The sequence below is a fragment of the Lolium rigidum genome, chromosome 3 (genome assembly GCF_022539505.1).
Source record: "Lolium rigidum isolate FL_2022 chromosome 3, APGP_CSIRO_Lrig_0.1, whole genome shotgun sequence".
In the NCBI taxonomy this organism is placed as follows: Eukaryota; Viridiplantae; Streptophyta; class Magnoliopsida; order Poales; family Poaceae; genus Lolium; species Lolium rigidum.
The window spans coordinates 18,498,353-18,510,827 of record NC_061510.1 but is presented as its reverse complement, the minus strand read 5'-3'; the positions used below and the strand labels follow the sequence as shown (position 1 = coordinate 18,510,827).

Here is a 12,475-nt window from a genome sequence, read left to right as displayed (position 1 = left end):
TAGACGGCCTAGCAACTACTCCCTCCATTCCAATAAATAAGACATGGGTCTTTTATTAGATTTGTCTTTGATAAAAAAATAATCCATTTATATAGAAAATTCTTGATATAGAATTGATATCGTTAGGAAGTGTTTTTCAATACAAATCTAACAATATTAATTATGTATGATATAATTAAGATATTGTTGTTTAAATCTTTCGGTGAAATTTCACCTTAAAATATGTGTGTGTCATATTGATAAAGATGGAAAGATAATGTCCAAGTCATAGTGTGGACACACTGTTACTGAACCGACATAGTCACAGGGTTCCAGCTTGTTACTTGCAACTTTTGCAGCGACCCAACAGCCAGCCAGGATGATGACAATGCACATCGATCACACAGTTGGTATCCTCTGACTTTGCAAACTGGCTTCTGGTTTGTGTCAACTGTGACACTGACAGCAGGAAAGGGGACAAGAAATCCCACAAAGTTCCTTAATTAATTCTTCCCTATCTTTGTGGACCATTCCAAGGGCCTTCGGCCGAACTGCATTAAGATAGAAAATGAGAGTTTTGTACAGGAACGCCAACTAAATGGCTACAATTGACTGAGGTAACTGACAGGAAAGAAAAACAATAAAAAGACCTCCATGCCTCGACATCAACACGCACACACAAAAAGTGACCAGCCAGGACTAGCCCATGGCGGCATTGAGTGATCACAGGTATCATCACCCTGGTAGCCATCCGGGCTAGGCCTCGGCTGCTCAACACAAAACAAAAGCAAGGCGTAAAAAACCATAATGCATCCTGTGGCCCTCTATGCTCTGATATCTTCTATGATTAGCTCAAACGCACGAATCACTCCATTGATTTCCTGCTGAAAAGATGCGACCATTTCATTCTTTCCATTGCCTCCAGTGCATGGTATCAAAATCACATCGCTAGGTGCCTTAGGCTGGTCATAGTGGTAAGTATCATGTAGTAGTATCATGCATATGATACTTGTGTATGATACTATCTCTATAGTGGTTAGTATCATGAAGTAGTATCATAGTCATGCTATATTTATTGCTTTTTAAAATCTCAATGCAAATTTGTGCACAAGATTTGTTTGGCATTAACTTTTCTCGTGATATGCGCTATGATACAGTATCTACCTATGTTACTCTAATCTCCTCTCTCCTCCTTAATTAGCTGCCACATCAGCATTTTTGTGGGATCAATGTGCATGATACTAGCTATGATACTAGCACTATGGCTAGCCTTATGTTCGCTTCCATCCACCAAGCTTCAGTCTTCATTGGCACTTGGCAAAGAGAGCATACCGGATTATGAGGAAAACTTCTTCTCGCTAGGTTGTCCGCCATCAAGCAGCATTTATAACCACCAGCCACATGAAAAATTTGCACTTCATAGGTGCAGGGGCGGCGCCAGGATTTAGGTATAGGGCGAGGAGCGGACATCAAAAATAAAAATCCCTGAGAAGCTACTCGAGATTTTTTTTTCCCTAGTATAACTTTATAGACTCGTCAAGTCGTCAATAGTGTACACATAACAAATTTTGAGGCTTAACCAGTACAATTATGGCTCATGAATAGAAAGTTTATTTTTAGCGGTAATGTGTACAAATTGTAGAGGAAAATTATTGGTATTTCTGCTAGCACTTCTACCGGTCTTGAATGAAAAATTATTGCCGCTACGCTAGAAACAGATCTACATACAGTTTGTGATAGGCATTCATCAAATACTTGCATACATTAATAGCTTACCTCTAGATTTTGGTGTATGATCAGAAATAACTAGGAGGTCTGGTCGACGCCCTGCATGATGGTGAGGTGCCGCAGCAGTCTCCTTGATCGATCGGCACTTCAACGCAGTGGCTAGCACGACGTGACGACAGCGGCATCGCCAGATAGTTTTCTAGCGGCTGTCTCTTGCGTATTTTGCGACCCGCGCCGGCGCCCGGCGACCAGGCGGGATGGCAGATCGGTATGAGATTAGGGTAAGAAGACACACTGCTTGTCTTTTGATCGATAAAGAAAACAGAAGTTACGGAAAGGGATTAGAGGATGGGCTCAACTGGGCTAGGCTTCGGTGTACACTACAAAGTCACAGCCTCACAGATCGTAGGCATGGGCTTTGAGGATGGCCTAAACTGCGTCATCTGCGTCAATTGGCTTCCTGAACAGTAATAAAATCTGCTCAATTAGCAAGCCTTTACATCGCTGCAACCTCGATACGTACGCGAAAATGTTAGGGGGGGCCGAACCATGGGGGTGGGGGCTAGCCCTAGCACCCCCCCCCGCCCCCCCCCCGGCATAGGTGCCTTAGACTTCCAAATTGCGACAGCAGGTTCTAGCCATGAAGAACAACTGATAGGCAGAGCTGACAGAGAAGGCACCGTTCAGCGAGCAGTGCCAAACAGACTCATCAGGTTGTCCAGCAACCAGCATGACCTGCTCCACCACATCCCAAAGCTGCAAATATTGGGCAAACGCTGGCATGAAGACACCACCATAAATTTCCGTGACCCAACGCCGGTTGTGCAGGGCTGCCGCGACCGTGATGTTCAAGTTGCGAACAAAGGCGAAGAGAATAGGGACGAGGTCTTGGACTGCTTTACCTACTGGAAGCCAATAATCCGACGAAAATTTGGCCGCCATGCCATCTCTCAGGCGAATGAAACATTATGTTGGTGGAATATTTATCCGAAACTTATCATTTTTATCTAAGCCACATACTTTTGAATTCGAGAAAGAATTAGCACGCACATACATACGTGCATCATCTACATGTAAACAAGTTAATTAATTTTTTGGAAGGTTAAAAAATACGGATTTTGAGGCACGCTAGAGTATTACGGGTTTTGTGGGACACCTAGATCCCAACACGTATTTTCGTCTGAACTGCACAAAATAATTGACGTATTTCCCGGTGACAGATTGAATCTTCGTCCTCCAATTGACGTCAACACTTTTGCACCTACGATTTTGCAATTGGCTCGTAGCAATTAAACATGACGACTTGTTATTTGGTCTTTCAAAGAAGACATGGAATGTACACTACAATATGATACTGCATGTTATATTTAAGTTGCTTGTATACATCAAAGCAAATGTAGGGAGTGTCAAAAAATGGCCTTACCCTTTTAAAAGAAGTGCCCGTTTTGTATCTAGTGATAAGCCGTTCGACGTTGATTGATCATCAGCTATAGCTTCAACAAGTCGTACCCAAAAGCTGCACTTTAGATTTGTTTAATGAAGGAAAATTGCCTGGGCCTTTTTTTCGCTGGGGAAAATTCCATACTTGTTATGTACACTACTTCCTCTTGCCTAAAATATGTTGCATATAAATTTTAGTTAAAGTTAAACTTTCTAAAGTTTGATCTTGTATATTAATAAAAGTATTTTATAAAGTTTCATCTTGTATATTAATACAAAAAAAATATTCAGGTGGGAGCCTTTTGCTCCCCCCGGTGAACCCTCAAAAAAAAAAAACAAAAAAAAAGTTTCATCTTGTATATTAATAAAAGTATTAACATATACAATGCAAAATTAATATTATTTAAAGTATCATGAAATATATTTTTAGATTATATGCATTTGATATTGTAGATGTTTGTATTATTTTTTATATTCCTGATTAAACTTTGCATAGTTTAACTTGCACTATGTGCCTCAAATATGTTTGAATGGTTCTGGTGGTTGACACCTGTAGTGCCACCATATGTTTAACTCTCTTTTGTGGTTGTTAACCAACTAGCTAATCATGGAGCTGTATATATTGGTTATTTGAATGGTTCTGCACATATCCAACTTACCACTTGTAGGGATGAGCTAGCTTAGCTTACAGGGCATATACAGAGATAGATAAGTTTCCCTAAGTTGGCATCTAACTTTCACATTTTGTTTGTCATTTTCTTCTTTGTTTTCCTAATTCGATTTTCTTACCTGTCTCTCTGTAATTGAATCATGCTTGTGTGCACTCAAATATGCAGGAGCCATATTTGCAATGACGATTGAAGAGGTTTTGGCAGCGCAAGATGACTTGAGTCTTGGGGTTGAGAGCAAAAATCAGACAATTTGCCATATGCAGGGATGGTGAAGTGTACTTCTCTTTTCTTGGCATATTTTGCATTATATTCTAGACCATGTTTAGGATGCTCAGAGGATAAATCACTTGACTGTGTGCATCGATGCAGACGTCATGTTCTTCCCCTGTTCTAAAAGACATATCACGCGCATCAAAATTCAAACGTGCTCGTGTAATTTCGTATCGCTGGCATGAATGCACAGCGTATACATCCACACGTTTCATTCGGATAGAGAAACGCAAACTTACTAGCTCGTATGTACTAGAGACACTTGACTGTACCTATGTAGGTACGAAAACAAGTCCTATACATGTTGGGGAGTGTTGTTGGGCGGCGTGGCTTCAGCGAGGATGATGTTGCGCCTGCCACGCTCTGAGCGGGAGTTCTCGGCGAACTTTTGGCCGGCGAGGTGGAGCCCACTCTTTTTCTCCTCTTCTGTCCACTCAGACCCGTAATACTCTTCCTCAGTGGCGTCGGCGTTGGCGGGGAAGAACATTGAGCCCCACTGCGGGAAGTGCACGAGCATGATAGGCAGTGTGCAACACATGATCATGACGCCCATGTACTCGAGCCCTTTGCCAGTGGTATACTGCGACGAAGTGAAGAAAAGAAGTTGGGTGAGCCCTGCACCCACGTTACCGCCGGCACCTGTCATGCCAGAGATGATGCCGAGAGACCTTCGAGAGACGAAGGGGGCGACACCGAAGATGGCGCCACATGCAGCCTGGGCACAAATGGAGAAGAGGACCATCGCGGTGACAGAGGCAGGAAGGGCAGAGGCACGCCCTAGCCAGAGGCAGAAGGCACCACCAGCAGTTTGAAGGATCCAGACATTCCAGAGGCGGGCGCGCATGCCGAAATAGCGTGCACCAAGGTCGGAGAGGTAGCCACCCATGGGGCGCGCGACGATGTTGGCCATGCCAAAGCAGGCAGCAATGGTGCCAGCGGTGCGGAGGCTTAGATGGAAGTGGTCGAAGTAGTACTCGGCGATGACATTGTCGGTGGTGAGCTCAACACCCATGCAGTAGCCATATAGGAGGACGAAGACCCATGTGCGGTAGTTGGTGACGGCGCCCCATAAGACCTTGGAGAACTTGTCCTTGTTCACATCACCCTTTTTCTGAAGGCTCTTGAGGTTGCCGTCTGGGAGGTCCTGCCCGAGGGTGAGCACAAGCAAACCCATCACAATGTGCATCAATCCCGGGATGAAGTAGGCGATGCGCCATGCGACGAAGGGTGTCGCGCCACACTTCTCAATGGCATGGAAGACGAGCGGCATGATGAGCTGCGTGGCACCGCCGCCCATGTTTCCCCACCCAGCAGCCAGTCCATTGACGGTGCCGATGATCTTGCTGTTGAACATGGTGCTCATCCAGTACTGGCATGACACAAATGTCGCGAGGGAGAAACCAATGAGGAAACGGATAGTGATGTACCCGGCAGCATCGTCAACGAGTGACATGCAGAAAACGGTGGGTGCGGCCAGCATGACAAGGAAGGCGCAGCCGTAGCGCGGGCCAAGGAGGTCGCACACGGCGCCCATGACAAGCCTGGAGAAGATAGACCCGGACACAGACGCCACCCCTGCGTTTCCGATGTCGGCCTTGGCAAGGTTGAGGTTGTCGCGGATGATGGGCACCAACGGCGCGGCGGCGAAGGTGGAGACGAAACACGTGAAGAAGGAGATCCACGAGAGGTGGAAGGTGCGCATATGGGGATTGGCGAAGGAGAAGAGCCTAAAGGACTTGGCCTTGTGCTCCGAGTCCACCGGCAGCGTGAACTTGCTCGCTGCCGCCTCTTCCCCCCGAGCCCGGGACTCCACCTCCATATCCCCCTCTCTTAACTAGAGCGAGCTAAGCTTCTTCTTAGCAGCTGCTCTGCTGCCTCTTGAGCTTGGCTTTGTAATGTAATGGCAGTGTGTTGCTTATGCTTTGAATCTTCTATCGATCGGCGCGGTACTTATAGGGAGAAGGCGCATGTCGGCTCTGTGTGTGCACGTTTCAGCGCTAGAGTTGACATTTGGATGACATCTCAATCGATTATCAGGTGTTACCTAGGTAGATTTTGCTGGACTGAAGATCACGCCCTTTGGGCATCGTAGAGGAGCAAATTAATTAGCGAATCAACAATTTGCATCTGACGGAATCATGAGGAGGCTAATGAAGCAAGGGACTGAGTTAACTAGTCCAGATTGGAGAGACAGCGTTGAATCTGGACGAGAGTGAGGAGAAAAATCAACTAATTTAACGGATATTAGTACCATTTAAGAGAACCTCGGCGCCGCATCTCCTGCGCCCGTGGCTTTTGGAGCTCCGTTTACTTTAGCTTGTTCCATGGGATCGGCCAAGGATCAAGGCGGGTGTGACTCGACGCGTGGATTGGGAGAGAACGTTGACTTGCCGGTTAGTAGGGGGTAGGCTGGCAATCAGGTTCACCTCCTTAGTTGACGCAAGATTTGTGCATGGCCGACTATCTCGATCGGCCTTCAGTTTAACCGAATATATGTGCCCGTTTGGATGTACTTTACAGTCAATTACACTTCGTATCGAATTTCTTTGCACCTCTGTCAGCTTGCATCAGATTTTTCATTTGGGAATATTTTACTTGTTTCTTTAACGAATGGGAATTTTTGATTTTGTACCTTCGAACTCTGAAATTGTGAATTGTGATAAGCTTTCGACATACTTGAATGTTTTTTTGTCAGATTTCTGCTCTTAGCTACCGACTCATCCTCATATGTCGGTTCAATATATCAGTTTGGGAAAAGTAATAGTAGAATGAGACAAAAAAAAAACGAGACAAAATCACAATTAAGGGGTAAAATGCAACACGTTTTTAAAAGGACTAGCAATTATGCCCGTGTGTTGTAGAGAAAATTACGGTGACGCACAAAGTAAATTATTGTAGCCAAACCCGTGGTGTGTCCAAAAACGTGTCCACCGAGCCCTCCGCGATAAAAGTTATCGTTTGATTCACGATTATAATGAAGAAGATTGAATAACATCTTTCGATCTCTTACTGCACGTTGAACCAGATATTGAAGATGTATTGTTAATTTAGAACATAATGACCTAAGATCATTTTCATGTAATTTGACTTACCAAAAAAAAGACAAGTGGAGGGAGAAATTTAATGGGATACGTTGGTCTGACATTTTCCTGAGACTTCACAGAATCGATTATGTCCACGCATCAACGCATGATTATACTTGATCAATTCGTGTCATGTCAAGTGTCAACCCTGACGTTCACATCTGAAATTGGTATACCTCCCTGTTTATTGCAAACCCTAACTATATTTTAGGGGAATCCAAATCATAATTAGTAGGTACATCGATACAGGGATTCAGAGTTGGAGAATGTAGTGTCGGAACTGTTAGTACAGCAGCACATGCAATGTAGCTTTGCAAAAGGATTTACACGGGTTATATCTCTAGGCTCACCAATCTTTGTTTATCTTCTAAGCAAACTGATCACAGGATATTCTGAATAAAAACTACTTCCTCCGTCCCACAATATAGAGCGTTTTTAGCTAGCCAAAACGTACAGAATCAGAACTAGTTAGAGAAAGTTCACAGCATCACCAAAGGTGAAGATATCCAAAGAGGAAATGTTTGGAGACATGTACTGATTTAAGACTATCAGAGTAACAAGGTCATACTTCATCACACCCAATAATGTAACAGTAATCAACAGTCAGTCCAGGATGAATTCTTACCTTTTGCAACTACAAGGTAATAACAATTACATCGCTTGATTGTTTAATGTCAAATCTAGTAGTACAAGAATAACCACCTACATAAGGTTTCTGCTTGGAAGGCATCAATGTGCTTAATCCAGCAAACAAGCTGGTGATTTTAGTTGCCAGGATCCCTCAGGTTTATTCGCTCGAAACGACAATAACCACACATGCTCAAAAAATGCATAGCTGTATAGTCCAAGTCAAATCTTGGTGCTATATCAGTTCGTGCTAGATATCCTTCGCCACCAGACACAAGTTACAGAGGCAAAATTGGTTTGTTAGCTATTACTCTTCAGATTCACCTCTAGCTCTAGCCCTCTTTTCAAGTTCTGCAATCTTCTTCTCAAGATCTACAACCCTATCTTTTAGTTCAGCATTAGAAGGCTCAGACCCCTCGACTTCAGCGGCTGGATCAACTGCTGGAGATGACTTCGGTCCCTCGAAAAGGCTGAACGTCGACATTTGAGCTGGTACAGGCTGTGGTATTACCTCAGGAAGATTCAAGAAATACCTCACAGCTGTCTTCCGGAGAGCTGAGACAGAAAACAAAATAAATTATGGTATACACATAAGCAAATGAGAAAGGAGACAAAAAGAAGGCCTGGACATGTGAGATCTCAACTCTGGCACAGAACTTACCAAAACCATACCCAAGCGAGAACAAGTTTGCTGTCACCCAGTAGCAGAAAATTGCCTGCAGAAAAAAAGAAGATTAATGACAGTGCAGAAGAGAAGATAAGATTAATGACAGTGCAGAAGAGAAGATAAGATTAATGACAGTGCAAAATTATTTAGTATTGTTAATGCTGCCAACAGAGAAACTTAGCTACATTTATTTGATATATGAAAAGGAGGATAAAAGATGTCGAGTTGTAGCATCTTTGACTGTGGATAACAGAATTTTGTTAATATGATTCACATATATTTCAACCAACCAATGTACTATGATTTTCAGCAGTTAGGTGGAAAAACAATTCCTACTTTAGGGTAAGCCCCTATGAACACCTAAATGCCAGGATGGCAGCTCCAACTTAACTATGCAAAATAATTTATGCTCTACAACCCCAAAAGAAATCAAGGGAGTAGGCCCATACCCATGTTTGCCCAACTCCCAATCACACCATGAAAGTTTGAAGATCATTCAAAGAAGGCTTTAATACACACAAATTTTCCTGCATTTCAGGAAATATGTAACCTGTGTACAGCGGCGGAGCTGCGTGTAAGCTGTGGGGCGAGCTGACCCCACAGCAATTTGCCACTAGCTCCACCACTCCCGTGTATGGATGAATAACCAAGTAGGGAAGAGTGATTGTGGTCATGGTCATACAAAAATTGTTATTGAATGCGTTTTCCATGTTATGGGCTATAGAAGTAGCCAGTTTCAGAAGCTAACTGGGGAACTATAAAAAATGGTCACTGTATAGTATTATCTTTCGACAACCACAGATTTAGTCGTTCATTAGGAAATGGCACTTAGTCATGCAAACTTACCTGCATTCCCAGTACGCTCAAATTCCTTACAGCTAACTTCTAGCTAGAATTTTATGGGTATGGTTCATGAACTTAATGGCCTGAGTATTTCATACCTTTGGAAAGTGCATGGTAAATGGTATAGTCGTAACAGCCAATATTCTAGAAAACTTCTTCATTGTTTGCAGCATAGGATTTCCCTCCATGCCTTCTTGCATATTGAGCTGAAAAAAGTATTATTCTTAACTATACAATAAAATAAAAGACATATTTATTGCATCGGCCAGGGTGCACACCTCCACCGTTGCCAAGAATGTCGCTGCTGTCAACACTGGGAGGATGTAAAGCTCGTCAGGAGTTGTCAAATCAGTAAACCAATATGCTCCACCTCCTTTCAAAGAAGGGACCTTCTCCACCATGTTTTGTATCTACAGTTGAGAAGGAGGGACAAGGTGGAACAACATTAAAAAGAAGATAAACACTACAGCAAGATTGCAGGATTATAACCAGGTGTGATTGTAGTTAGAATGTTTGATATAAAAAAATAAAGTGGAATAAACTTACAGCAAAGAAAAAGCTCATGAATATAGGCCCTTGGATGAATATACCCTTTAACGGTGTCAACGGATTAACACCACGCCTGAAGGGAGATATTCGATAATTAAAACAATGGAACTATCTGTTCTATGATTAAAAGAAGTAAACGACCCAATAAACATAATGGAAGTCTAAGTGGCAAAGTTGAATTCTGTAAGACATGTAAATGCTGAAAAAACATTTATTTGAGCAAAAAAAAAGAGGCACTTCGTAAGCACAGATGATAGCAAGAACAATCTAATGGCCAATAAAGCAATTTTAGAACCTACAAGCTTCTACAGAGCCCAATGATTTAAAGGAACACAGTCGAGTTTGAAGAAACAGATATTTACAGAAAATGATCAGTTGGCGAAATTGCACCAACATATAAGATTTTAACACTGCGGGCGAGATAAAATAACTTTAGATTATGAAATATTTACAGGAAAAATAAGTGAACCATTGGCAGTTGCATACTTTGTGAATAGCTCGCCCAATTTCCTTTTCCCCTCTAGCATCGATTGTGGATCCATTGACTGCAGGAAATAAATATGGAGGGTTATAACATTAGGAGAGCACAGTGTAAACTTTTTTTAGTTAATTAGATTTTAGGTTCCCTAGGGGTGTAAATTATCTCGAACAAAACTAGAACTTAGGTTCCTTCGGAGCCATTCATGCAGCTTCTGCATTGTCCAGTACCTTGGCAAGTTCACAACAGGATTTTGGAAAACTAGACTAAGCAGCAGATTACATGTACATTGTAAATATGCAAGAAGACAATTGAACATAGTTGTAGTGGCCTTTCACCTTTATATGCCTCCCAAACACTCCCAATAATAGAAATTTATGATTTGGTACAAGGGAGACAACAGATGAAAGCACAATGACATAAAAAAGGCTATATGTGTGGAATTGCACCAAATACTATAGATAATAAAATGCTAACAGTGGGTGTTGCACTATTGCTATTAATATAATTATGGCTTCTACAACTAACATGCTCACAGTAAGTTAAAATATAATAAAGAGAGACTTGAGCTGCAAACTAACTCTACTTACATTTCGCATCTCCATGTTGATTGCCTCAATTTCTGGCCTCATTGCCTGCATGAATAAGAGTTTCAAAGAAGGAAATTAAACTAGTTATCTTGCAGTTACTCGAAGTCGAAGAAGACATAATGTGGATACCATTAGACGAGCAAAGACATCATAACAAATGGAACATCATTATGTCCTCAACTAGGAGCCTTCAGCCACAGATGCTACCAAAAAGTGTTGATTAAGATCAAAGTAGTTGGACAGGTTAACCGAAAACATAAAGCCAACAATTTGATCCCCTTTAACTAAGTGCATGGGGCGTTCAGATTCTCATTTACTCCACTATATATCAAAAAAAAGCGACACTGCACTTTTGCCCAATTTGTGGTGGCTATGCTATTCGGGAATCAAATGGTGCCATAAATGATTTTAATACAAAGAACAGATCCAATGTTTCTATTCAAGGACATAGAGAATTGCCGGCCACTGGACCATACCGAGACACTACATTTCATATGACAAGTCAAAATCAATCTACATGTTAGCTCAAAAGAGCACATATATTGGCAATGTAGCCTACACTACAAATTGCACAGAATGACGGACTGGCATAAAGGTTCAAGCTTTGCTTTTCCCATACGACCACTGATAACAGGGTCAGGTTGCTCCATCAGGAGATAATGGAACAACATCGTCATAAGTTTGAAACTAAAAGAAAAGGCATAAAATCCACGCGCACCGCTACTGCTAGTGTTTCCAGCCGACTAAAGCCAGAAGGCTCAAACTTGTTAAGCTTCAAAAATGCATTTGCGTCTCTCATAAAATGCATGGGCAAAAAGCAGAACGGGCATACAGTTAAAGCATATATAACAAAAACAAAGAGCATAAGTTACTGAGATGAGCTCATTATTACATTTAGCTTCATCGTGGACTTCAACTGGTTCACCATCAGCGGAATCGTGGCTGTTCGGATCAGTATGGTCGTGACGGCAATCGCAGCCCACCTACAAAAGACCCACGTTTCGAATCCACTTACAGCTAACATGATGAGCAAAACTGAAAGCACGAGGTCTGAACGGGACTTACCAGTTGAGCCCAGTGAAGGAGTGGACGGCGTCGATGACGTACTGCAGGGCGGCGACCGGGGGGAACGAGTCGGCGGCGGCGGCGGCCACTTCCCCGGGGAACGAGGCCGGGAAGGCGGGCGCGACCGCGGTCGCGGCGTCCGAGAGGACGCCCGCCGCGACGTCCATCTGGTCGGCCGCGGGGTCGGTGAGGACGGTTGCGGCGGCATCGATCTCGGAGGAGGAGGAGGAGGAGAAGGTGCGGTGGGCCAAGAGGTGGGCGCCGAAGGGGAGCGGGAGGGGTAGGCTCTGGGATCTCGCGCGTCGACGGAGGTCGGCGGAGGGGAGGTGTGGAGTTTGCTGGGCTGGGAGCGGCGGGGCGGAGGAGGAGGAGGAGGGGTCTTCGCGGCGGTCGTGGTGGGAGGGGACGAGGTGGGAGAGGGAGGGGTGGAGACGGCGGGTGAGGTGGTGGGAGAGGGTGAGGCTTCTCCGCGCGGAGAAAGCCAT

General features: G+C 43.6%; 2 protein-coding genes across 2 annotated transcripts; both read right to left on the bottom strand.

Moving 5' to 3' along the window:
* Positions 1-4,383: 4,383 nt before the first annotated feature.
* LOC124694903 (high-affinity nitrate transporter 2.1-like) lies at positions 4,384-9,510 on the bottom strand. The gene is made up of 4 exons (XM_047227828.1): positions 9,407-9,510; positions 8,460-8,514; positions 8,178-8,353; positions 4,384-5,859 (listed from the first exon to the last, which is right to left on the bottom strand). Exons 1-4 carry the CDS (start codon positions 9,506-9,508, stop codon positions 4,384-4,386), a joined length of 1,809 nt encoding a protein of 602 aa, XP_047083784.1. The 5' UTR covers positions 9,509-9,510.
* A 22-nt stretch (positions 9,511-9,532) lies between these two features.
* On the bottom strand, positions 9,533-12,475 carry LOC124694441 (mitochondrial inner membrane protein OXA1-like). The gene is made up of 6 exons (XM_047227425.1): positions 11,991-12,475; positions 11,818-11,908; positions 10,926-10,970; positions 10,344-10,402; positions 9,855-9,930; positions 9,533-9,718 (listed from the first exon to the last, which is right to left on the bottom strand). Exons 1-6 carry the CDS (start codon positions 12,473-12,475, stop codon positions 9,533-9,535), a joined length of 942 nt encoding a protein of 313 aa, XP_047083381.1.